The sequence below is a fragment of the Dreissena polymorpha genome, chromosome 6, assembly GCF_020536995.1.
Source record: "Dreissena polymorpha isolate Duluth1 chromosome 6, UMN_Dpol_1.0, whole genome shotgun sequence".
NCBI lineage: Eukaryota > Metazoa > Mollusca > Bivalvia > Myida > Dreissenidae > Dreissena > Dreissena polymorpha.
The window spans coordinates 11,833,615-11,859,663 of NC_068360.1; the positions used below are offsets into that span (position 1 = coordinate 11,833,615).

Here is a 26,049-nt window from a genome sequence, read left to right on the forward strand (position 1 = left end):
ATATTTGACCTCTGACCTTGAAGGATGACCTTGACCTTGACCTTTAACCACTCAAAATGTGCAGCTTTATGAGATACACATGCATGCCAAATATGAAGTTGCTATCTTCAATATAGAAAAAGTTATTGCAAAATGTTAAAGTTGGCGCAAACAGACAGACCAACAGACAGACCAACAGACAGGGCAAAAACAATATGTCCCCCACTACTATAGTGGGGGACATAAAAATTGGGGGGTGGGGTGGGGTGGGTGGGGGGGGGTTTAGTGTGAGGGTGTGGTGGTCATTTGTGAGATGATCTTTAAAAAAAAAAAAATAGGGGGGGGGGGGAGAGGGCACGGGGGATGGTTTGGGTGGAGTCTACTGTGGTATGTCAGGTAAGAGTAGTTTTGTCAAAGTATCAATAAAATCTAATCATAAATAAAGAAGTTATGGCAATTTTAGCAAAATTTAATAATTTGACCTTGAGAGTCAAGGTCATTCAAAGGTCAAGGTAAAATTCAACTTGCCAGGTACAGTAACCTCATGACAGCATGAAAGTATTTGAAGTTTGAAAGCAATAGCCTTGATACTTAAGAAGTAAAGTGGATCGAAACACAAAATTTAACCATATATTAAAAGTTACTAAGTCAAAAAAGGGCCATAATTCCGTAAAAATGACAACCAGAGTTATGCAACTTGTCCTTTTACTGTACCCTTATGATAGTTTGCGAGTGTTCCAAGTATGAAAGCAATATCTATGATACTTTAGGGGTAAAGTGGACCAAAACACAAAACTTAACCAAATTTTCAATTTTCTAAGTATAAAGGGCCCATAATTCCGTCCAAATGCCAGTCAGAGTTACATAACTTTGCCTGCACAGTCCCCTTATGATAGTTAATAAGTGTTGCAAGTATGAAAGCAATAGCTTTGATACTGTAGGAATAAAGTGGACCTAAACACAAAACTTAACCAAATTTTCAATTTTCTAAGTATAAAAAGGGCCCATAATTATGTCAAAATGCCAGTCAGAGTTACATTACTTTGCCTGCACAGTCCCCTTATGATAGTTAGTAAGTGTTGCAAGTATGAAAGCAATAGCTTTGATACTTTAGGAATAAAATGGACCTAACACAAAACTTAACCAAAATTTTCAATTTTCTAAGTATAAAAAGGGCACATAATTCTGTAAAAATGCACGCCAGAGTTATCTAACTTTGCCTGCCCAGTCCCCTCATGATAGTAAGTAAGTGTACCAAGTTTGAATGCAATAGCATTGATACTTCCTGAGAAAAGTGGACCTAAACGCAAAACTTAACCAAAATTTTCAATTTTCTAAGTATAAAAAGGGCACATATTTCTGTCAAATTGCACGCCAGAGTTATCTAACTTTGCCTGCCCAGTCCTCTCATGATAGTAAGTAAGTGTACCAAGTTTGAATGCAATAGCATTGATACTTTCTGAGAAAAGTGGACCTAAACGCAAAACTTAACCGGACGCCAACGCCGACGCCGACACCGACGCTGACGCCAAGGTGATGACAATAGCTCATAATTTTTTTTTCAAAAAATAGATGAGCTAAAAATGGCTATTAGCAAACAGCATACAACCTGAACTCACAGTATGTTCAGGTTTGATGTTGTTTGCTGCTCATCAGCATCTAAGGGTTTGAAATGATAAGTGTAGTAGGAACAGAGGTCCACGGTGCATGATTGGAACCTTTTTATTAAATATGCTGATGATGTTCTACATTGTCTTGGGTTAAAGAACATTTTCATGCCCACTGGGTCTAAATCCAAGATGGCCGACCAGAAACATAGGAAATGCTGTTTTTTCGCAAATGACACACACAACATATGTTTTCCATGATTTTGGTAAGCTTTTTAATTTAAGCCATTGAGAACATATTATTCTTATTAAACAAATAAGTTTTTTGGTGAAAAAATTTAACATTGTATGAAAAAAATGACTATATCAATGAAAAAAAGGTTAAACAAGAATAACAGTGAAACTGATTGATGCTCCCGAATGATGCGCTTTGTCAATCTATGTGTTAATAAACACATAAAAAATCTACTATTAGCCTCTGTGACCTTGACCCCAGTGACCTCAAACCTCATCAAAAGGTAGAGGTCCATGCAAGGTACCTACATGCCAAATATGAAAGAGATTGGTAAAGTATTGAAATTGCTATGAGAAACTGTAACAAAAGTGTGACGGGAAAATCTATTTTTAGCCTCTGTGACCTTGACCCAGTGACCTCAAACCTCATCACAAGGTACAGGTCCATGCAAGGCACCTAATGCCAAATATGAAAGAGATCGGTAAAGTAATTAAGGTGCTATGAGAAACTGTAACAAAAGTGTGAAGGAAAAATCTATTATTAGCCTCTGTGACCTTGACCCCAGTGACCTCAAACCTCATCAAAAGATAGAGGTCCATGAAAGGTACCTTCATGTCAAATATGATAGAGATTGGTAAAGTATTAGAGATGCTATGAGAAACTGTAAAAAAATGTGTGACGGAAAAAGTATATAATTAGCCTCGGTGTCCTTGACCCCAGTGACCTCAAACCTCATCCAAAGCTAGAGGTCCATGCAAGGTACCTACATGACAAATATGAAAGAGATCGGTAAAGTATTGCAGGTGACATGATATACTGTAACAAAAGTGTGACGGAAAAAGTATATTATTATTAGCCTCCGTGACCTTGACCTTGACCCAGTGACCTCAAACCTAATCAAAAGTTTGAGTTCCATGCAAGGTACCTACATGCCAAATATGAAATATATCGGTAAAGTATTGAAGGTGCTATGAAAAACTGTAAACAAAGTGTGATGGAAAAAGTATAAGTCTCTGTGACCATGACCCCAGTGACCTCAAACCTCATCAAAAGCTAGAGGTCCATGCAAGGTACCTACATGCCAAATATGAAAGAGATCAGTAAAGTATTGAAGGTGCTATGAGAAACGGTAACAAAAGTGTGACGATAAAAGAAAATTATTATTAGCCTATTATTAGCCTAAATTAGCATAAAAAACATGTGTTTTTGCTATTATAACATGTTTCAATTTGTATCTGATAAACAGTTTAGATACAATAATTATCCTAACTACATTTACACACATCTATGGGACTAAGAAATGTATAAATGTATAATATTTTATGTGAATTTTATGATATTAATGTGATTTGTAAGACAAGAAAAGTGGGTGGGGTAAATGAAAAATATAAGGAAAAAATGCCCAATGTGCATATTGATATATTTTGAGATATAAAAGGCTTGTTAACTTGTTATGTTTATGTATTTTGATCGTTTTGATACTTTTCCGTTTATGCCCATTGTTATGCCCCCGGTAGGGTGGCATAAAGCAGTTGAACTGTCCGCCAGTCTGTCAGTCCGTCCGTCCATCTGTCTGTCTGTCCGTCCGAAAACTTTAACATTGGCCATAACTTTTTCAATATTGAAGATAGCAACTTGATATTTGGAATGCATGTTTAGCTCATGGAGTTGCACATTTTGTGTGTTGAAATGTCAAGGTCATCCTTCAAGGTTAAAGGTAAATAAACACCAAGGAAAGTAACAAGCTTTAAAGGGAGATAATTTCTATTTATCATTTGGCAGGTACAGATCATTTTCACAAGGGAAGTAAAAAAAATTTAAAGGATAGAATAATAATTGAACAAAAGCGGCGTAGTAGGGGGGCATTGTGTTTCTGACAAACACATTTCTTGTTTGTAAACAGTAATTTCATGTTCTCTTTATTATAATTGTAACAAGGGCTGTTTGTAAAACATGCATGCACCCCATATGGGCTGTCCGTTGTAGTGGAAGCCATTGTGTGAATACGTTTTTTGTCACTGTGACCTTGACCTTTGACCTAGTGACCTGAAAATCAATAGGGGTCATCTGCGAGTCACGATCAATGTACCTATGAAGTGTCATGATCCTAGGCAAAAGCGTTCTTGAGTTATCATCTGAATATCATTTTCTATTTCGGTCACTGTGACCTTTGACCTTTTGACCTCAAAATCAATAGGGGTCATCTGCGAGTCATGATCAATCTACCTATGAAGTTTCATGATCCTAGGCGTATGCCGACCGACAGACCGACCGACATGGGCAAAGCAATATACCCCCTCTTCTTCGAAGGGGGGCATAAAAATAAAGATAAAAATCATTTATCAACAATGGGTATAATTAAAATCTCTCACAATGAGGTCTAGTAGCATCAGGGGCTCACGCTGCATGATTCTAAGATTTTATTTGAAAATTCTGATGATAATCTATATTATTTAGGGTAAAACATTATTTTTGTACCCACGAAACTTATTGATCACATGGTTACTAAAGCAAAGATGGCTTCCAAGATCCATGGCTGCCCATAAACCTATAAAATACTGTGTTTGCACGAAATACGCAAACAACATCTAATTTCAACCGTTTTGGTTAGCTTTTTAATTTAAGGAACGTTCAACATATTATTAAAAAAACTACAATAATTTATTGTTTTTTATGAAATTTAGTACGTGAATATTTTATATGAAAACATGATTAAATTCACGTTAAATTGGTACACAAAATGGTTGTTTTTGCGTTGGACATTTTCAAGTATTACCTTAACAGCTTTTTGGATGAAATTAACATGTCAACTGCATATATAAACCATAAAGAGAATAAAATGATATATTATTTTATGTGAATATAATCCATGATTATTATATACAAGAATATAAACATGGATGTGGCAAATGACAATCTGAAGAAACAATGCCTAGTGCATGTAGATAAGACAACAGATCATTTTTAAACTTGTTATGTTCACAGATATATGGGTTTATTTAATCTACTTACTTGAATGCAATATGTTTCCTATAATCACATAGAAAGGAAAGTATACATTACAAGAACAATATAGAAACTTCATAATTAAGTAAAGACTTAAAGTTTGTCTCGCCATTGTGTATTATGCTGTGTTTCAGTTTTAGTAAACAGCATTGACACTTAACCCTCATCCCCTCTCCCCCCCCCAAAAAAAAAACAAACATCTTAAGCAGATTTTTGTGTGTGTAAAAATAACAATCTTTGTTTCAAAAACAATGTGTTTTATTGGATAATTTAAATGACATCTTACAACAGTGTTTTTCATTTGAGGGATTTTAATGCAAAAGCTATGTGCATACAGTTATATGATCTTGTTTTTTTATTTTTATAAACAATACTTGTATGAGTTAGTGTAATTAGCTTCTAATAACATGCAATGTACACGCACTAATCAGTACGAAAATAACCCATATATCCATGAACATAACAAGTTAACAAGAGCACCGCCTTGCGGGTGCAGACCGCTCATTAATTTTTCTTTTTAAAGGTGTAGGGACCTGCCTCAATTTCAATCACAAAGGATGGAGGGGTGGGGCGGAGAGGGGTGTAAAGTGAGGGGGTGTGGTCATTTATTACATTACCTTCCCAAAAATTTTTTTTTGGGGGGGGGGGGGGGATTCTTAGGTGGGATAATTGGACGGTATTTCAAAAATAAAATAATAAAAATAAATATTTGTGTTTTTTAACTATGTTTGAAAAAAACAAGAGATGTGCTTGTCAGAAACACAATGTCCCCATTTTTTACCTTTGACCTTGAAGGATGACCTTGACCTTGAACTTCCACCACTCAAAATGTGCAACTTTATGAGAAAGTCGCTTTGAAATATTATTATTTTGACCTCTGACCTTGAAGGATGACCTTGACCTTGAAGGATGACCTTAATCTTCCACCACTCAAAATGGGCAGCTTCATGATAACGCCGCTTTGAAATTATTTTTTTTTTGACCTTTGACCTTGAAGGATGACCTTGACCCTGAAGAATGACCTTGACCTTGAACTTCCACCACTCAAAATGTGCAGCTTTATGAGAATGCAGCTTTGAATTTTATATATATTTTTTTTTTACCTTGAAGGATGACCTGACCTCGAAGGATGACCTTGACCTTGAACTTCCACCACTCATAATGTGAAGCTTCATGAGAACGCCGCTTTGATTTTTTATTTTTTTTTTAGCTTGAAGGAAGACCTTGACCTTGAACTTCCAACACTCAAAATGTGCAGCTTCATGATAACGCTGCTTTGATTTTTAAATATTCTGTTTGACCTTTGACCTTGAAGGATGACCTTGACCTTGAAGGATCACCTTGACCTTGAACCTACACCACACAAAATTTGCAGCTTCATGAAAACGCCGCTTTGATTTTTGTTGACCTTTGACCTTGAAGGATGACCTTGACCTTGAAGAATGACCTTGAACTTCCACCACTCAAAATGTGCAGCTTCATGATAATGCCGCTTTGAAATTTTTTATTTGTTTTTTTATCTTTGACCTTGAAGGATGACCTTGACCATGAAGGATGACCTTGAACTTCCACCACTCAAAATGTGCAGCTTCATGAGAACGCGGCTTTGAATTTTTTATTTTTTTTATCTTGAATGATGACCTTGACCTTGAACTTCCACCACTCAAAATGTGCAGCTTCATGAGATACACATGCATGCCAAATATCAAGTTGCTATCTTTAATATTAAAAAAGTTATGGCCAATGTTAAAGTTTTTGGACTGACAGACGCCATATATTTGACATTTGACCTTGAAGGATAACCTTCACCTTCACTTTTCACCACTCAAAATGTTCAGCTCCATGAGATACACATGCATGCCAAATATAAAGTTGCTATCCTCAATATTAAAAAAGTTATGGCCAATGTAAAAGTTTTCGGACGGACAGACACCATAAATTTGACATTTGACCTTGAAGGATGACCTTGACCTTTCACCACTCAAAATTTGCAGCTCCATGAGATACACATGCATGCCAAATATCAAGTTGCTATCTTAAAAAGTGAAAAAGTTATGGCCAATGTTAAAGTTTTTTTCGGACTGACAGACAGACTGACTGACATACTGACGGACAGTTCAACATGCTATATGCCACCCTACTGGGGGCATAAAAATTATTTTTTGGGGGTGGGGGGGGGGGGTATAGTGTGAGGGTGTGGTGGTAATTTATAAGATGTTCTTTTTATTTAAAAAAAAATAATGGGGGGGATTGAGGGGGGATTCGGGGGGGGGGGGGATTCAAGGGGGGGGGGAGGCATAAGCGCTCTTGAGTTATCATCCGGAAACCATCTGGTGGACGGACCAACCGACATGAGCAAAACAATATACCCCCTCTTCTTCGAAAGGGGGGGGGGCATAACGAGAAAACTGCCCCCCTCCAAGAGGCCATGTTATTCAACTGACCGGAACCATTTTTTAACTCAACTCTCGTATCAAGGAGGAAAAAAAAAAATTCTGAGCAAGTTTCATGAAAATTGGGCCAAAAATGTGACTTCTACTGTGTTCACATGTTTTCACTATATACATATAGAGAAAAATGCCCCGCCCACTGGCGGCCATGCTTTTTCACCGATCCCGACCATTTTCAAACTCGTCTGAGTAATCAATAAAACCAATGTTTTGACCAACTTTCATGATGATTGGGCAAAAATTGTGCCTGCTAGAGTGTTTACAAGGTATCTCTATAGCCAAATAGGGAAAACTGCCACTATATACATATAGAGAAAAATGCACCGCCCACTGGCGGCCATGTTTTTTCACCGATCTCGACCATTTTCGAACCCGTCTGAGACATCAATTGAACCTATGTTTTTACCAACTTTCATGATGATTGGGCAAAAATTGTGACTTCTAGTGTTTCTTTATAAACAAATAAGGAAAACTGCTCCGCCAACTGGCGGCCATGTTTTTCAACAGATCGGAACCACTTTTCAAATCAACCAAGATATCATTAAGACAAACATTTTGACAAAGTTACATGAAGAATGGGCATGAAATGTGACTTCTACAGTGTTTACAAGGATTTTCTTTTTTTTAACCTAGTGACCTAGTTTTTGACCTGGCACAACCCAGTTTCGAACTCGGCCGAGATTTCATTGGGACAAAGCTTCTGACCAAATTTCATGAAGATGGGATGAGAAATGTGGCCTCTAGAGTGTTTACGAGCAAATGTTAACGGACTGACGGACGACGGACAAAGAACGGTCAGAAAAGCTCACCTGAGCAATCAGGTGAGCTAATAAAAATGCTGTCAAACATACACTTATCAATTTAAATTCTGTTCTTATAATCATATTTATAATGCTTAATGTTTCCCAATTTCATGGTCAATCATGCTTTTTCCCCCAATTTCATGGTTTATCGCGTTAATTTTAGCAATCCGAATGGCATACCAAATATGAATGTTACATCTGAAGCAACATAGAAGTTATGAGCATTTTTCGAAACCTAAATGCAAAGTGTGACGGACAGACACTATATGCCCTCCTTCAGGGGCATAAAAACTATTTCAAGTTTGTATTACAGAGGGTATTAAATCTGTCATAAGATGAAAGAAAAGAAAATTGCCAACAAACACTGCAGGATTGCATCAGCAAAAGATAAACTTCCACCTGTAAAATGTAGAAGTGTACTTCATAGAAAGACCTCAAATTTTTCTAGACATAGGAGAAATAATCCAATAATATTCAATGTTAAGAATATTACTGTTTAATTTTATGCAAGTAATAAAGAGGAATAACACAGATAATTTAAATTAATTAAAGTTACAATTATACTCAAAACCAACAAATATTTTGCCAATAAAATAAAGTACAACCATAACAAAAATCAGTACTCCTTATAATATAGCAAAAATTTCAAAGTTAGATTTGGTACCGTAACATAGATTTAACGAGAAACCAGATGCTCATTTTTTTTTCGGAACAATATATTAAACACATGTTCACGCACCAAGTTAGTGTTCATTTAAATAGATATTGTTACAGGAAATTAAATTGGAATATATTGTGCCTCACATGAACATGTGTGTAATATATTGACCCACAAAAAAAAAAAAAGCATTTTGTATCTTGTTAAATCTATGTAACCAGACCACATCTAGCATTGAAATTTTTGCTATTGCTATAAGGAGCATTGATTTTGTATGTGTTAACTTTATTTCTGAAATATTGTGAGCAATTATTGTTTGTTCTGAGGATTTACGGGTTTTTAAGAAACAGGAATGATTTTTGTTTTCAATGTCCAAAGCTGGTCAGTAGCCTCATTTTAATTTTCCAAGAGGTTTAAGTACCATATTAACAATTTAAAAACATAATTGCAATTTTGTGTAGGGTAGCTACACTCCGGGTTACTGAAGCTCCAAATACATATATACTGTCCAAGACAAGCAAGATGGCTGTAACTTATGTTACTCACCTCAGGCAGATTGTTCTTGAGCCAGACTGGAACTGTGAAGAAACCAATCTTGTTCTCCTTAAACGAAGTGTTGGACTGGCTTCGAAATATGTCTGAAACAGTGTAGGCATGATTGATAATAAAATGAGCCTTGTTATGTGAAAACTGGGCTTAATGCATATGCGTAAAGTGTCATTCCAGATTAGCCTGTGCAGTCCGCACAGGCTGTGCGGTCCGTACAGGCTAATCAGGGACGATACTCTCCGCCTAAACTTGATTTTTGGTAAGGAGGGACTTCCTTGAAACTAAAAATACCATAAAAGCGGAAAGTGTTGTCCCTGATTAGCCTGTGCAGACTGCACAGGCTAATCTGGGATGACACTTTACGCACAAACATTAAGCCCCATTTTCTCAGAACGCGACACAAATGAATTCTCCTGAACAGAGAAACAAAGGACCAAAGAAACAAATCTGATCAAAGAATTTAACAAATGCTCTTCAAGCATAATGCCTTTTGAAAGTGAAACATATGAATCTGGGGTCGTATTCCAGAAGCATCTTAAGTTAAATTTTATTCTTATCCTTAAATTAGGAAATTTTCTGAAGTGTTTCATTTCATATTTCAATAGATTGGCATCAAAATATACATTTAAATAACATCATTATGCCAATGTTATTTTAGGAATTCCAAAAAAACATGTATTTCCTTATTTAGTAAAGAAATACAAAACATTGTAACTTTGAACTTTAGTGAAATTATTTAAGAAATGACTTAAGATGTTTCTAGAATACCACCCCTGAATGAGAAACATTTATGACATACATACACAAACAGGCTAATGTGAGTTATTCAGGTAATAAACTATATAATATTTGTTTACAGTCTGATATATTTCAACAAGAAAGGGCAGTTACCAATTGTTTTAAGAAGTATTAAATATTTGCTACAACTATGCTTTTTTGTGGGAATCTAAATGTTGTTTGACATTTGACTTGTAAATTAAGACTCCATGAGAAGTTGATCTCAATATTTTCAAATACTTTTTAGCTGTTTTTTGGAGAAACATTTACCTGGCAAGCAGGAGGAATGGAAAGTCAGCTGGAAGTATTGCTTGCAACATGTCTTCACCTGCAAAAAGTAACAACCTCACAACCTGCAGGGTTGAGCACAAAACTAGCATATCTTACGTAGAAATATGAAGCCGATATAACAGTTTCACGCTAAACTCTTGACTAAGGAGCAAGTAATACTTATAAAAGCCTGAACAAATAATGAGTGTCATTGGTGTAACCAACACTTAACTGTTGGTTTTTGAGAAAGAAAGTAAGGTTGTTGTTGTTGTCCTTAAATTAATTTTCATTTCATAGTTACAAGATGGTGGTATAGGTTAATCATGTGTATTTTAAACAAGAAATAATTTTATGATAAACTCTTTTATAGGAACTGATCTTTTTAACTTGCAACAGCCTCAGTAGTTTGTTAAGTTTGGTAATCTTCAAATGATAAACAGTCCTTTTTCTGAATGAAAAATTAAAAATTTAAAATTAAGATATTTGTTAAGATAGCAAGGATATTCAAACACATGATATTTTGACATACAACATACATGCCATAATTGTTCAGTCCAATTCCGGGACATTGAGTTAAATTGTCCGGGACTTTTGCCAATTTTCCGGGACATGTATAAAATGTAGTGATATTTATAGACATATGCATTTTTGGTACGTTTTTTTTTGTTTCGCATAATAATTGCAAAAGTTCGAAAGCCTATCCGAAATACACATGATCTATTAACGTCAAATTAAACATTACTTCTTCCGTTACTAGATACAAGCCACGTGTTTTCAGTGTAAGCGTTTTAAACATAGATGGTGACATCACTGCGTTATTGTTATTAAGACCGGTGTGTAACGCGTAGTTGTTGATACGCCTTTATTCATTTATAACATTTATATAATAAAAAATACAACAATACAGTACCGTTAGATCGTCAACTCAAATCAATTCACAATACATACAACCAATCACAATAAAACAAATACAACAAAACAGTACCGGTAGATCGTAAACTTAAAATCCGGACAGTCACACATTAGCGAACATGAACTGCTTTTAATTTTTACTCAGCGATGTTGGACTTCAGATGTGTGAACAACTATCCTTTGCCCTTACGCAGCGGGAAATAATGATGTAGTAGATTAAAGTCAATTAACAACCACATTAAACAATGCCGCCTTTGCAGTTTGACCGCGAACGTGAGACAATCAATATGAAAACAGGACCCCTGTTAATTGATCGATTTTGACACGTAGCGTAGTCTGCCTATTCGGGTAGGCAGTGTCATGGAGACTCTGCAGATATACACAGATTTGAGGTGCAGTTTAGCCTAAGATAAGGTACATGTATATATGGATTTTGTAAATTCGGGGACATTTGACAGATTTACGGGACAGCGGGACAAGTTCTTCATTTCCAGGACTGTCCCAAACAATCCGGGACGTACGGCATGTATGCATACAAACATACCCTTATTACAATTTCCTTCGATTCAACTTTGACATTATGGAACACGGAATACATGTGAAAATTTAAGAATAAATAGGATTTCATGTTTATTGCTTACTGTTCTTGATTTTGGGGCAGTTATTGTGTGTTGCTTAAATTAATAGCATATTGGTTAATTGCTATCTATCAGAAGTAGTTTGTGTATGCTTGTTTTTCAAACTCTTCAATTCATAATTAACAAGCAAATTCGTTGAATTGATATCCCCGCAAATATGCTTCTGGACAAAAAAGTGTTATATTTGACACTCAAAAAAGCATTTTTTCAAGATACAAAGGGCCATTACTCCGTTATTAACAGATAATGTACAATGCCATTTGGCTTGCATCATCCTCTTATCTATATATTTACTGATACCAAGTTTCAATGAAATCCGCCAAAGCCCTTACAAGATATGGCTCCGGACGGACGGAAAGACGGATGGAAAGACGAAAGGACAGACAACGCCAAAACAAAATACCCTCCATCTATGGCGGGGGATAATTTGGTTAAGTATCATAATATGTTTTATGCCTTTACATAGCATAGACATTTAAAATGATGTTACACGTATTACAATTCACCAGTACCTGTGCTTCCACTGTGTTGAACACGATGGTGACGGGAGCCATTTCTGAGAGGGACTGTCGTGTCTGAATGAACTCAGAGGATATCCCAACATTGAACGAGGAAAACACGGGCCTGTGGTCGCTGCTGAGTATGGCATCAGAACAGCCTGCAGAATTTCAATACAAAGTCAATTTTGTTTGTTTAGATGTGTATACTAGTTATGTAATGGCAGTAAGTTACCACTAAAAACTTGTGACCCAACCCAAAGAAATCGTTTGACCTGTTTGAGCCCTTAGTAACTTAGAAACTCATGAATCTTTGATGCCAGTCCTCTGTTTGTCCAACTGAACTAGCAGCCAAGCTACACCATCAGTAATAATAATAGGAATAACATCACTACTGAGGAACTTGCTACATGGTTACATGATTATCAGTAATAGCAATAATAACAAACCTCACACCTAATGCATTGATTACACAATTATCAGTAATCAAAGTAATAACACACCTCACACCTATGGTATTATGTACCTGATTATCAGTCATATAAAAAGCACAGTTAAGGCACTAACTATATGATAATCATTTAGAACAATAATAACACACCCAATGCACTCATTACAATTTTGTCAGTAATTATGCTTATATACCTTTTTCACTAGATTATGCAAAATAGGTGCATACCATATGCTACGTTTTCCACAAAGGTTCCAGGATAGGACTTCCACAGCACACGGTCACAGTAAGATGGAGCATTGATTCGCACCTGTATACAAATGTATTACTTATCAACACCTGTCAACAAATATATAACTTATCAACACAAAGAAACTAAACACAAGGAGACATATATGCTTTGTAAAAAATAGTGTTATCAGCACAAAACCAAATCATATGTGATTGTTGAATTCTGAGATGTGACTTAAACATATATAACTCACTAAAACCCTGGCACTTCTTTGTCAGAGGTGTACCATATACTAGGCCAATAACTGGGGAATACTTGGATTACTGCATTTGAAAACTGTGTCTTGCATATCTATACTCATGGTGATGACACATTTAAATTTCAAATTAATTGCTTGCAAAATTTAGAAGTTTGCTCAAAATAATTTTTTGTAGAAGTCCGAACAACCATCTTATGGACAAGGAGACTCCAATATACTGTCCTCCTTCTGGTATGATACAAGTTTGAACAACCATCTTATGGACAAGGTGACTCCAATATACCGTCCTCCTTCTGGTATGATACAAGTTTGAACAACCATCTTATTGACAAGGTGACTCCAATATACCGTCCTACTTCTGGTATGATACAAGTTTGAACAACCATCTTATTGACAAGGTGACTCCAATATACCGTCCTCCTTCTGGTATGATACAAGCTTGAACAAGAGTGCCAAACTGTCACAGGGTTTTGGACAACTTGATAACTTTACCATGACCCATCTTTAAACTTGATCTACATATCATCTAGACACAGCTTCCAAAAAAAGTTGGTGAAGATCGGATGAAAACTACTTCAATTAGAAAGCCGACACCATGCTAAATGCTTGAAATGCACAAAGTGACCTCATGACCTAGTTTTTGACCTGGCATGACCCATATTTTGAACTTGAACTAGATATCATTTAGGCACAACTTCTGACCAAAGTTGGTGAAGATCGGATGAAAACTACTTCAATTAGAGAGCGGACACCATGCTAAATCCTTGAAATGCACTAAGTGACCCCATGACCTAGTTTTTGACCTGGCATGACCCATATTCAAACTTGACCTAGAAATTGTCTAGATACAACTTCTGACCAAGTTAAGTGAAGATCTGATGAAAACTTTTTGAACAAGCAAATTCGTTGAATTGATATCCCCCGCAAATTATATGCTTCTGGACACAAATGTATTATATTTGACACTCAAAAAAGCATTTTTTCAAGATACAAAGGGCCATTGTTATTAACAGATGATGTACAATGCCATTTTGCATGCATCATCCTCTTATCCATATACATACTCATACCAAGTTTCAATAAAATCCGCCAAAGCACTTCCAAGATATGGCTCCAGACGGACAGACGGAAGAAAGGAAGGACGGACAACGCCAAAACAATATCCCTCAGCCTATTGCTGGGGATATCAAAGTTTCAATGAAATCCGCCAGAGCACTTTCAAGATATGGCTCCGGACGGATGGACAGACGGACAGAAAGACAACGCCAAAACAATATCCCTCCGCCTATGGCGGGGGATAATTAGAGAGCGGACACTGCTGTGGACGCCCCCCGCCCACCGCATAGGGTAAAACTATAATTCATCCCGTTTAGAAAAAACGGGCGAATAAAAATCTGATAAAATGGTCATACATTGATCCCAATGTATGTCAAGTACAACAGACTTACCCCTGTGGTCTTGACTTTTTTCCAGGCATATTTGTTACCAGGAACATTTCTTTCCAGTCGATATGTTGGCAAAAATGTAACTTCTGCTTCCTCTGCAAATGAAATAATACATACAGAATACATGTATTACACTAGTCAATTGTTCCAAGAGTATATATCAGTCGAGTGGCTTGTGTGATGACGTATCACAGGAGAGGCGGAGCCTCGAGTGTCATGCGAAATAGCACAAGCCACTAGAGTGATACAAACTCTTGGAACAATTGATTAGAGTAATATTCCTTTATTTATATACAACAACTAACGAAAACAGTTAACAATTGTATTTTTTTGCTTTAACAAAACTGACAAAACAATGACTAGAACTATATGCCGTAGTTAATTTAAGACGCATATGAATACAGTTTATGTAAATTAACATGCAAACATTTGAACCAGGAAAACACAGGTTTCTGACACGCTAACCTTAATAACATCATTAATTAAATGTTTATAACAATTAAGTTGACAACTTAAATCCAATGTTTATAACAAAAACATTGAAACGATATGCACTTCAACTTCTATTAGTCCATGTTTTTTATCAAAACTTAGTTTAAAGCACACTATTTTATTCTACATTTATGCATGATGAACACACACTCAGAAATACGTTTTGCATTCGTGCGATGTTTTAAACAAATAGTTTGCTGTTAAAAAACACCACTTCTGACATGTCCTTTAATTCCAAAGAGTTTAAAAAAACCTATTGTGTTTCATCACAGAAATGACGTCACACGATGTTCTACGTAATATATTTCGTAATATAAAATATGGGTTCTCCTACTTTTGGTGCGCGTTATGTGACGTCATTAAATGGGTTGAAGAAAGTAGTATGGCTATAGTATGGTAATACGGAATCGGAAAACAGCGAGTAGCATAATACGGGATTTATTTCAACAATTGATAAAACATGTATTTTGTTAAAAGCATTAAACAGGTATATAATAAAACATGATATTAGGACATGAACACAGGCCTAGCTATCATCACTTTTTTTCTTAATAACCCTACCCACACCCCAACACCTGAACTTCCTTCACCCAAGCTTGGATGTTCCTTAACACATTGAGAAAGGGATACGTTATTGTATTTGGAAATCATTGGATTCTCCATTTTTACTGGCAAATCCATACAAAATCAACCATCCCTGTCCTGAAAATTTATTATAAAGGTTAAACAGTGTACTGTATGTGCTTACGGAAGCCGCTGAAAGCGGTCTTATGTTTCTGCTGTTTCCTCAGCTGGTCTCTCTCCATAAGGAACCCTATATCCTTCTCATGGACCTTGCGCAGGATCATCTGCATACACAAACATACATGGAGAATACAAGCTTTGTGTAAAACACAAGAGAGGCATAGAAAACCTGACCAACAAGCCTAGGCAAGTGTTTCACACTTTCATCCTACCTACTTTAACATGCTAAGACACTTATCACTTAAACACTTATCATAAAAACACATACATGTATCACTAAAACACTTATCACTTAAACATGTATCACTAAAACCCTTATCTAGCATTTTATTTTTCAATTTATTTTCCTTTTATTTGCATCTTTGATATAAAAAACACACACAACAGCTTGCAGAAAAAAAACACACGAAAAAAATCATGAAACTTCTTGAAGATAATGAGTTCATAATATATGTCATGACAGCTATGGCCCTGCATACTGAAATAAGCCAAGTTTATACAAATAGATACATGGAAGGATGGAACGGAGGGAGGAGGGACGACGATGAATGATAATATCATATGTTGCAGAAGTCAGAGAGGGAGTGTTTTCCTTACACATGTTTAAGAGGGTCCTGATTTTGACAGACAAATACCGCAACCCAAAATATTGTCAGAATGAGAAACATTACACAATCAGAGGGCAGGGGCGTAGCTAGCATTTTTGGAGCTGTAGGCTCGGATATGACACATAAAAACGGAGGGTCCGGGGGTCATCCCCCTGAAATGTTTTAAATCCTATAACCCCTGTGGTGGGCTTTCAAGCATATCTAGACAAATAATAAGATATGAAAATTTAAGACTTTGGCCTGTTTTTCTTTGATAATTTACTGTTTTTTGGAAGCGAGTTAGAATCTATACACATAGAAAGAAGTAGAGTTGATAATTGGAAGATATGTCCTTTAAACACGACCACAATTCATTGTTTGAGGATTATGTCAATATGAAATGCAGATTTCTAACACCTCACCCTCCCCAGGGTCAACATTTAATACCTTTTTCGAAGTTGATTTGTTTTATTTTTTTCATGTTTCAAACAAAGTTGTAGGCCCGGGCCTGCTGTGCCTAATAGCAGCTTTGCCCCTGGAGAGTGTAAATGCTTAATAACAAATGCGTTTGATACAAATAGAACAACATTAAAATTCATTTTTCCCAATTGCAAGGCTTAACAATTCAAAGCTCACACTTTGATACCAATAGGTATAAGACCCTTTTCCAAAGCATAAACAACTCATGCCCTCACCTTTATATCCTCCTCGATTCTATAGTTGAGATCACCCAGCCAGAACACGTGTTGGAACTGACTTGTGATGTCGAACAGTGACAGGTGCTTCTGACCCAGATTCAAGGTCAGGTTCTTCACAATGTCACGGAAATTCTGGTTCCTCCTGAAATTTTGGTTTTGTTTCAAAACATTTGTCTGCATGCTGAACAGAAAATTTGAACTTCAAAAGTAAGACCGGTCATATGACAGTGCATGTTCCAAGAAAAATAACTGCAATTTCACAAAAACCTGAAGTGAACCCTCAGTTTATGTCTACGAACATTTCATTATTGTTTCATACTTATTGCACTGAACACTAATGAGTAATTTTCAGCATAAATTTCAGAGCAACCACTGCCGCCAACAAACTTAGACCTACGTTTGTAAGATTGCAAAAGTAACAATATTTATTACACTCAATAAAATTTCTAATGCAACATTTACACTGTTTATTACACTAAATAAACTTTCCAATGCAAAAGTTACATTTCTTATTGCACTCAATAAAACTACTAATGCACCAGTTACATTTTTTGTCTAGATTAATTATTAACTGATTTCTTCACAATTTGGCATACACAGGCTGTCAAGTGACCTTTTTTCAAAAAGTTGGAAAAAATAGGAACTACTTTTGCAAGAAAAGTAGGAAAAAAGTAGGAAAAAGTAGGAACTTTTCCCTCAAAAGTAGGAATACATAATACTTATTTTTTAGACACAGGTCCAGGAAACATAGCTTGAAACAGAGCAGGAAAGCCATCACATGTTCTGTATGGATACCCACTTGAAGCTACCTAAAGGGCCCAGAAGATTTCAGCCTTTTGTACCTGTTCCTTGTGTGATGGATGTACTTGCATACAGATAGATTTTTCCTTACAACCCTGAGAGCTGCTTGGCTTTTGGATACTTCCAATCAAACGCTTTTGTGAATTATCATGCATGTATTTCATGTTTTCCTTGTGTTTTTATCCATCTGCATGACTTATAAGTTGATTAGCACCAGAATTACTACAAGATGGACTTCATTCAGACAGTACAATATCTTGCAAACTAATTGCCGGTATCTCTCTTGCACCATGATCCCAGTGTTTTTCCACTGTTGTCCAACTTCTCCATCCATGAAGGGTTAAACTTTGTTTTCCCACTAGGAATTTTAGCACTTATAGTGTATCTATGATAATTAAGTTTCAAGCAAAGCTACCCTGATAAAGAAGTATACATGTAATTAGATGCTGTTCATTTTGGTGTATCATCAAATAAGTGGTTAGAGGTCTTCTGTGTATCTATATAAAAATTGGTAATTATATTGTGCATGTTATATCCTTAAGCAGAAGACCAAATTTATTTAGTGATACACCAACTTGTTTTACAAGATTAATACTAGTATATAAAGCAGTGTAAATGCTCTGCTACAGCTACATTGTGAAACCTTTAAATTTACAATAGGGTGCAGTTATAATGACTTAAGTTACATTCAAAATGACTGGTCATTGCAGAGCAGATTATGCAACTGGAGATAGGACCTTATCACCTTACATCTTTTATGACAGCATTGATTGGGCAATGAAACAGTTGCACTGCATTGTTTATTCCAGTTTCAAATAATGGCTTTTACATTATTGATGACTTTGCGGGAGTGTAATAATGCCGTTTTATAATTTTAATACTTCGCTTTAACACCTTGAAGTTACCTCACTAGCTATGGCATCATTAGACAAGAATTGTGTTTGTCCGAAACACAATGCCCGTGTGTGTGTTTCAGAGTTTATTTACAGGTCCTACTGGCCTCTTCACAAGGTTACGGTAGCCCGACCTGAACACAATGCCCACTATTGCGCAGCTTTGAAATAAAATTTCAATATATCATTTGGCAGGTTTAGAAATTATCTCCCTTTTAAAGCTTATTACTTCCCTTGGATTGTATTTTTTTACTTTTGACCTTGAAGGATGACCTTCACCTTTCACCACTCAAAATGTGCAGCTTCATGAGATACACATGCATGCCAAATATCAAGTTGCTATCTTCAATATTGCAAAAGTTATGGCCCATATTAAAGTTTTCGGACGGACACACACACACAGACAGACAGACAAACTGACAGTACAACTGCAATATGCCACCCTACCGGGGGCATAAAAATGTATCAAGGCATTAAAGCTCTGTGCATTTATCTTTAATTACTAAACATGATGTACCTATGATATCAATAGAACATCATATCCGTTGTCATGTAATACAGAATTTATTACATTATATTTGTAAATGATGAAAACTCGGCAAAGCATCAGTTTGATCTTTTTTCCAATAACTTGTTTAATAAATTCCATATTACATAACCACTCATACAATACATGTATCTCTATAACTCTAAATTCCAAACAGCAATATCATGTATACATGCATAAGGTTTGGTCAAATTGTTGTCAATGGAAACAAAATAAAACTGGAATAAACAATGGGTTCCCTCAGCTCTTGCATCACTGGGAACTGTGTAAGGTAGTGAAGTCTGCAGTGTACAAATGCTAAGGAAGTAACCAAGGCACTATCGTTACTTCAAAAAAAAACTTGTCAATAATTTTAAAAGTTACATAAGAAATAAATATTTATGCTCCTGAAGAGGTGCTAGCAGACAGTCAGCATGGGTTGTCAGGTCTCATCTAGATGAATGCACATTAACAGGGATACAGTCATGCCATAGATTCATTCATCCTGCAAGTTTACTAAATAAACTCTTTAAATAAAAATATTCTCCATTGAAAATGAAAAAGTAGGAATAGTAGGAAGATTTGGTAAAAAAATAGGAAAAAGTAGGATCCTGATGAAAAAGAAGGATATAGTAGGAAAAAGTAGGAAAAAGTATGACCGCTTGACAGCCTGCATACATTTAAAACTTAGCATTCAAAAAACTCTTCTAGAAACTTAATTCATCCATGAAGAATCATTTAAGTGTATATTTGATATGGGGTTGTTCTTAAACAACACTAGACCTTAGCTTTAATAATTTGAAAAGTGTCTGTGTTTACAATATGATTAGGGACAGAACATTGATACATAAAATGGGCAGTTTTTTACTCTTAAATATCTTTTTACTATTTAGTTATACTAACAGGCAAAATCTTAACAAATTCATATCGCATTATTGAAGGATGATGCATTTTGTCAACCATAAAAAATACTGTTGCATGACAGGTTTACCTTATCATGCAATATGTATATAATGCCAGTCCGATTACTATTCTGGTAAAATGTATATAATAAAGAAACACAATCATTATTTTGTCAACATTTAATATGAATTTTAAAGGTACAATTTAAAAGGCAGAATACATCTAACAAAATATCCCACAATTAAACATCATGATTCCCATACCTGTTACACCGCTCGTCTCCAGATGTCAAATGAGTATTGATGAAACAGAACGAAGTACCGTTGAAGTAGAAGGAAATTGCCACCGCCCCTTTGTTGCCTAGAAACGACATATACAATGAATTACAGAATGGTGACATTAATGTTGCCATTCTTGAAGAAATTGTATTAACATTAATATAACACTCTTAACTCAGTATTTATGTATAAATAATGAGCATGAACTGATTCCTACAGATCTATATTTATACTTGATTTTATTCATATACATGTACCACAAGTTACATAATACAGTTAATACCTTTACAGTATTGTACTTTTTTTCAAATTTCCACAGTGGATTGAATTTTATTTAAGCACCAAAACCAAGTTGATTTTTTTTTAAATGGAATAATGCATCCTAGCCATTTGTTACATACAGATTAGCTATGCACAACTGTACACGCGTTATTATGAAAAACATTATCATATGTAATATACTCCATCCACTTGAAGCTGTCCACAATACTTTCATATGTATTGATTGTATGAAATATAAAACACGTACCTAAAAGCGTTTGCAAATAAAATACTTACAGTATTGATGGTTGCATTGATGATATGCTACATAAAACTCGTACCTAAAGCATTTGCAATTAAAATACTTACAGTATTGATGGTTGCATTGATGATATGCTACATAAAACTCATACCTAAAGAATTTGCAATTAAAATACTTACAGTATTGATGGTTGCATTGATGATATGCTACATAAAACTCGTACCTAAAGCATTTGCAATGCCAGTCCTCACAGAGCTGCGCTGCACCCTTGTGATGTGTGCCTTGTGTTCAGGCTTACACAGGATGGCAAGACGTATGCCCCACAGAGAGCAGACTTCCACCAGCTCCATGTCCACCAGGACACATGCTGAAACAAGAGAGTGATGAATTCAACCCTTTCCAAGGACACATGCTGAAACATAAGAGTGATGAATTCAACCCTTTCCAAGGACACACACTGAAACAAGAGTGAGGAATTCAACCCTTTCCAAGGACACACACTGAAACAAGAGGGAGGAATTTAACTCTTTTCAAGGACACATGCTGGAACAAGAGTGAGGAATTGACACATGCTGAAACAAGAGTGAGAAATTCAACCCTTTCCAAGGACACACACTGAAACAAGAGGGAGGAATTAAACCCTTTCCAAGGACACACACTGAAACAAGAGGGAAGAATTCAACCCTTTCCAAGGACACATGCTGGAACAAGAGTGAGGAATTGACACATGCTGAAACAAGAGTGAAAAATTCAACCCTTTACCACCATGTCCACAAGGACACATGCTGAAACAAGAGTAAGGAATTCACACATGCTGAAACAAGAGGGAGGAATTCAGCCCTTTCCTAGGACACACACTGAAACAAGAGGGAGGAATTCAACCCTTTCCAAGGACACACACTGAAACAAGAGGGAGGAATTTAACCCTTTTCAAGGACACATGCTGGAACAAGAGTGAGGAATTGACACATGCTGAAACAAGAGTGAGAAATTCAACCCTTTCCAAGGACACACACTGAAACAAGAGGGAGAAATTAAACCCTTTCCAAGAACACACACTGAAACAAGAGGGAAGAATTCAACCCTTTCCAAGGACACATGCTGGAACAAGAGTGAGGAATTGACACATGCTGAAACAAGAGTGAAAAATTCAACCCTTTACCACCATGTCCACAAGGACACATGCTGAAACAAGAGTGAGGAATTCACACATGCTGAAACAAGAGGGAGGAATTCAACCCTTTCCTAGGACAAATGCTGGAACAAGAGTGAGGAATTGACACATGCTGAAACAAGAGTGAGAAATTCAACGCTTTAGATGGTGGAGCCGGTAGGGGACATATATTGCTTGGCAATAGTCTTGTTTTATTTATTAGCTTAAAGATCCCATCAGTATACAATTACAAGAACTGTAATCTTTTGGTGTATGTCAATGTGTAAATCACCATTAACTAAAAAAACTTTTTGTTAATTATGCAAACATTTTCCACAAGTTCAAGTGCTTATCTGGAGCAGCTGACACACACCTGAAAACAATCTACTGAAACTTCAAGTGTTCACGCTAAATTAAATTAATGTCTGCGTCTTTAATGTATGTCCAGAGATCTGTTTCAGGATGTCTCTTTCACACAGATGACTCAAGAAAGTCTGTCCCAATAATCGATATATTCAGTAGCATCCCCTAGACATTTGAGGGCCTTTGTATGGTAACATTTGGAACAAGAAAATTTGTTGTATTGATATTCCCATCCATAAATAAATTGATATCCCCAACCATAAATAAATTTTAAGAAAGACAGACAGACGGACTGAAGGACAGACTGACAGATAAACAACTCAAATAAAATGTTCCTCCACCTTTGGCAGGGGATAAAAAAAGAAATAGACCCCACAGTTCCCTACCTTTGAGTCCTGCCTTCAGCTGACTGACCCAGTCCTTCTCCGTGGTGCTGGACTCCTGTGTGCCCACGACGTACACATCATGGGGGATAACTCCCAGCACCCGGTCCCGCGAGGCACCCGACCCCGTGCACTTTAGCCACGTGCTGAGACTCTGATTGATGGACGCATCACCTGGGGAAATATACATAGAGAATAACAGGTGGGGAAATATACATATAGAATAACAGGTGGGGAAATATACATACAGAATAACAGGTGGGGAAATATACATAGAGAATAACAGGTGGGGAAATATACATAGAGAATATTAGGTGGGGAAATATACATAGAGAATAACAGGTGGGGGAAATATACATAGAGAATAACAGGTGGGGAAATATACATAGAGAATAACAGGGGAAATATACAAAGAGAATAACAGGTTTTGCCTAAGGGTTTTGTAATATATCAGGTATGGAATAAAATAACTGGCGAGGCTTGCCAAGATGTCATTTGATTTGTGCCGAGCATGCTATATTACAAAAAGATTAGGCAAAAACCTGATTTTCTGTTAGTCATACCTCTACGACCCAATTTTAAAAGAAATAAGTAAACAAATTATTACAACACTTCAATTTTAGTGGAAATGAATATGATTTTCAACTTTTGACTTGACTATAATGATGTGATGAGCACTTGACCTAAATATGTGTAAAATATTTGTTTTCTGTTTCTTTTTGTGTCCAAAATTTTTATCATCTTGGTATCAAACAGTTTTTTTTATTTTACTGAAAATATGATTGCTTTATGGTTGTTTTCATTTAATATTTCTTAACATAAACTGATATTACTATTTCCTGTTGAACTGAAAAACATCCTACATTCATACCCATGTCCCAACAAACAGACATACCCATGTTCCATGTCCCAACAAACAGACATACCCATGTTCCATGTCCCAACAAACAGACATACCCATGTTCCAAGTCCCAACAAACAGACATACTCATGTTCCATGTCCCAACAAACAGACATACCCATGTCCCAACAAAAAGACATACCCATGTTCCAAGTCCCAACAAACAGACATACTCATGTTCCATGTCCCAACAAACAGACATACCCATGTCCCAACAAACAGACATACCCATGTTCCATGTCCCAACAAACAGACATACCCATGTTCCATGTCCCAACAAACAGAGATATCTGATCGATCTCAGCCTCGGTTGAGTGCATGTTCTTCATCTGTCGTATCTGCAGACAGAAGTTCTCTCGAGCATGAGGGTCTGCAAACGAGTACGTCTGCTTCTTCTTGCCGTCTAGTATCAAGTCCAAGTTGCACTTGTGCTTCGTGCTCTTAATCAGGTGCAAAACTGAAACATACAAAAGGAGTCACCACCCTTTACCACTTAGATATGAACTTTCACATGTTTAAAGTCCCTTAAACAATCAAATTGAATTAAAATATCTTCCTAACAAGGTTCAAGTGTTAGAGGCTTCATTTCCAACTCTTAAGATACTGATGAGCAGCAGACACCATAAAACCTGAACAGACTTCAAGACACTCGCAGGATTTTGTGGTTTTATGTTAATTGCTTAAAGCCATTTTACTTTGCTTCTCAGAGGAAAAGAGGTAGGCATTTTAGATACAAATGTGTGAATACATTAGAATTTGAAATATCTAGGACACTGCAATTCATAGCTGCTTCCATATAGGACATAATTATATCCTATTATATAAATATATTGTTCTAATACTTTCAATAGATATAATGCTTCCTCATTTCATGGTCTATAATGTTATCAGAATATAATTAACTAGAAGCAACAACCTATTGAAATCCAGATTACTTCTGTTACAGAAGGTCCTTTAATAAACAACCAGCAGAAATCCAGCTTACTTCTGTTACAAAAGGAGCTAGCAAAAAAGAACCAACAGAAATCAAGCTTACTTCTGTTAAAAGAGGAGCTAAAAACAAGAGCTGTGTTTGTGAAACACAATGCCCACAACTGCGCTTTGAAGTCACACTGCAGCTATTTTAGAAATAACAAGCAAATTCGTTAAATTGATATCCCCCGCCATTATACTTCTGGACACAAAAGTTTTCTGGATGGATGGACAACACCAACCTGCATCATCCTCTTATCCATATATTTACTTATACCAAGTTTCAATGAAATCCATCAAAGCACTTCCTAGATATGGCTCCGGACACACAAAAACAGCATTTTTTCAAGATACAAAGGGTCATAACTCTGTTATTATCGGATGGTGTGCAATGCCATTTGGCGTGCATCATCCTCTTATCCATATATATACTCATACCAAGTTTCAAGTAAATCCCCCAAGATATGCTGGATGGACGGGCAGAAGGACGGAATTACATACAATGAATGACAAACAGACAGACAGACTGACAGACAGGCCAAAAACAATATGCCCCCGATCTTTCGATCTGGGGGCATAAAAACATCCAATACAAATCAAGCTTTGTTTCTGTTACAAGAGGAGCTAGAAAAAAAACACCAATTACAATCCAGCTTACTTCTGTCATGATCGAAGGAGCTATGCTCCAGGTTCTCTTTGCCAGCCAACTTTAGAACGGAGTACTTGCCAGTTTGCAGGTCTACATTCAAAGTTATCTTCGACATTGCTTTACCCCCATGCTTGATCTTTTTAACCTGTGAAAAAAAATCAACATCATACAATTTAGGAAAGCTTGAGGATATCATGGTGACGGATTGCAGCATATCAGTAAATATTAGAGATGGCAACAATTATTTGAATTTTTTTATAAACTGATAATAAAAATTATTTGAATATCTGTTCGTCCCACAAACAGTAAGGAAATATCTCTAATACAGTAAGGATGTTAGGAACAAACAGTAAGGAAATATCCCTAATACAGTAAGGATGTTAGGAACAAAAAGTAAGGAAATATCCCTAATACA

General features: G+C 36.2%; 1 protein-coding gene across 1 annotated transcript in view; it reads right to left on the minus strand.

Annotated features, from left to right (window-relative positions):
• The window catches only part of LOC127834681 (phosphatidylinositol 3,4,5-trisphosphate 5-phosphatase 2A-like), a 63,734-nt gene that overhangs the window by 20,382 nt on the left and 17,303 nt on the right, over positions 1 to 26,049 (minus strand). Inside the window, exons 9-20 of the mRNA XM_052360704.1 lie at positions 25,644 to 25,779; positions 24,273 to 24,470; positions 23,116 to 23,286; positions 21,437 to 21,580; positions 20,676 to 20,772; positions 17,287 to 17,431; positions 16,009 to 16,108; positions 14,772 to 14,863; positions 13,061 to 13,142; positions 12,397 to 12,542; positions 10,335 to 10,392; positions 9,285 to 9,376 (exon numbers count right to left, since the gene is read on the minus strand). Of these exons, the coding sequence (XP_052216664.1) occupies positions 9,285 to 9,376; positions 10,335 to 10,392; positions 12,397 to 12,542; positions 13,061 to 13,142; positions 14,772 to 14,863; positions 16,009 to 16,108; positions 17,287 to 17,431; positions 20,676 to 20,772; positions 21,437 to 21,580; positions 23,116 to 23,286; positions 24,273 to 24,470; positions 25,644 to 25,779 (1,461 nt within the window). The remainder of the gene's footprint in view (positions 1 to 9,284; positions 9,377 to 10,334; positions 10,393 to 12,396; positions 12,543 to 13,060; positions 13,143 to 14,771; positions 14,864 to 16,008; positions 16,109 to 17,286; positions 17,432 to 20,675; positions 20,773 to 21,436; positions 21,581 to 23,115; positions 23,287 to 24,272; positions 24,471 to 25,643; positions 25,780 to 26,049) is intronic.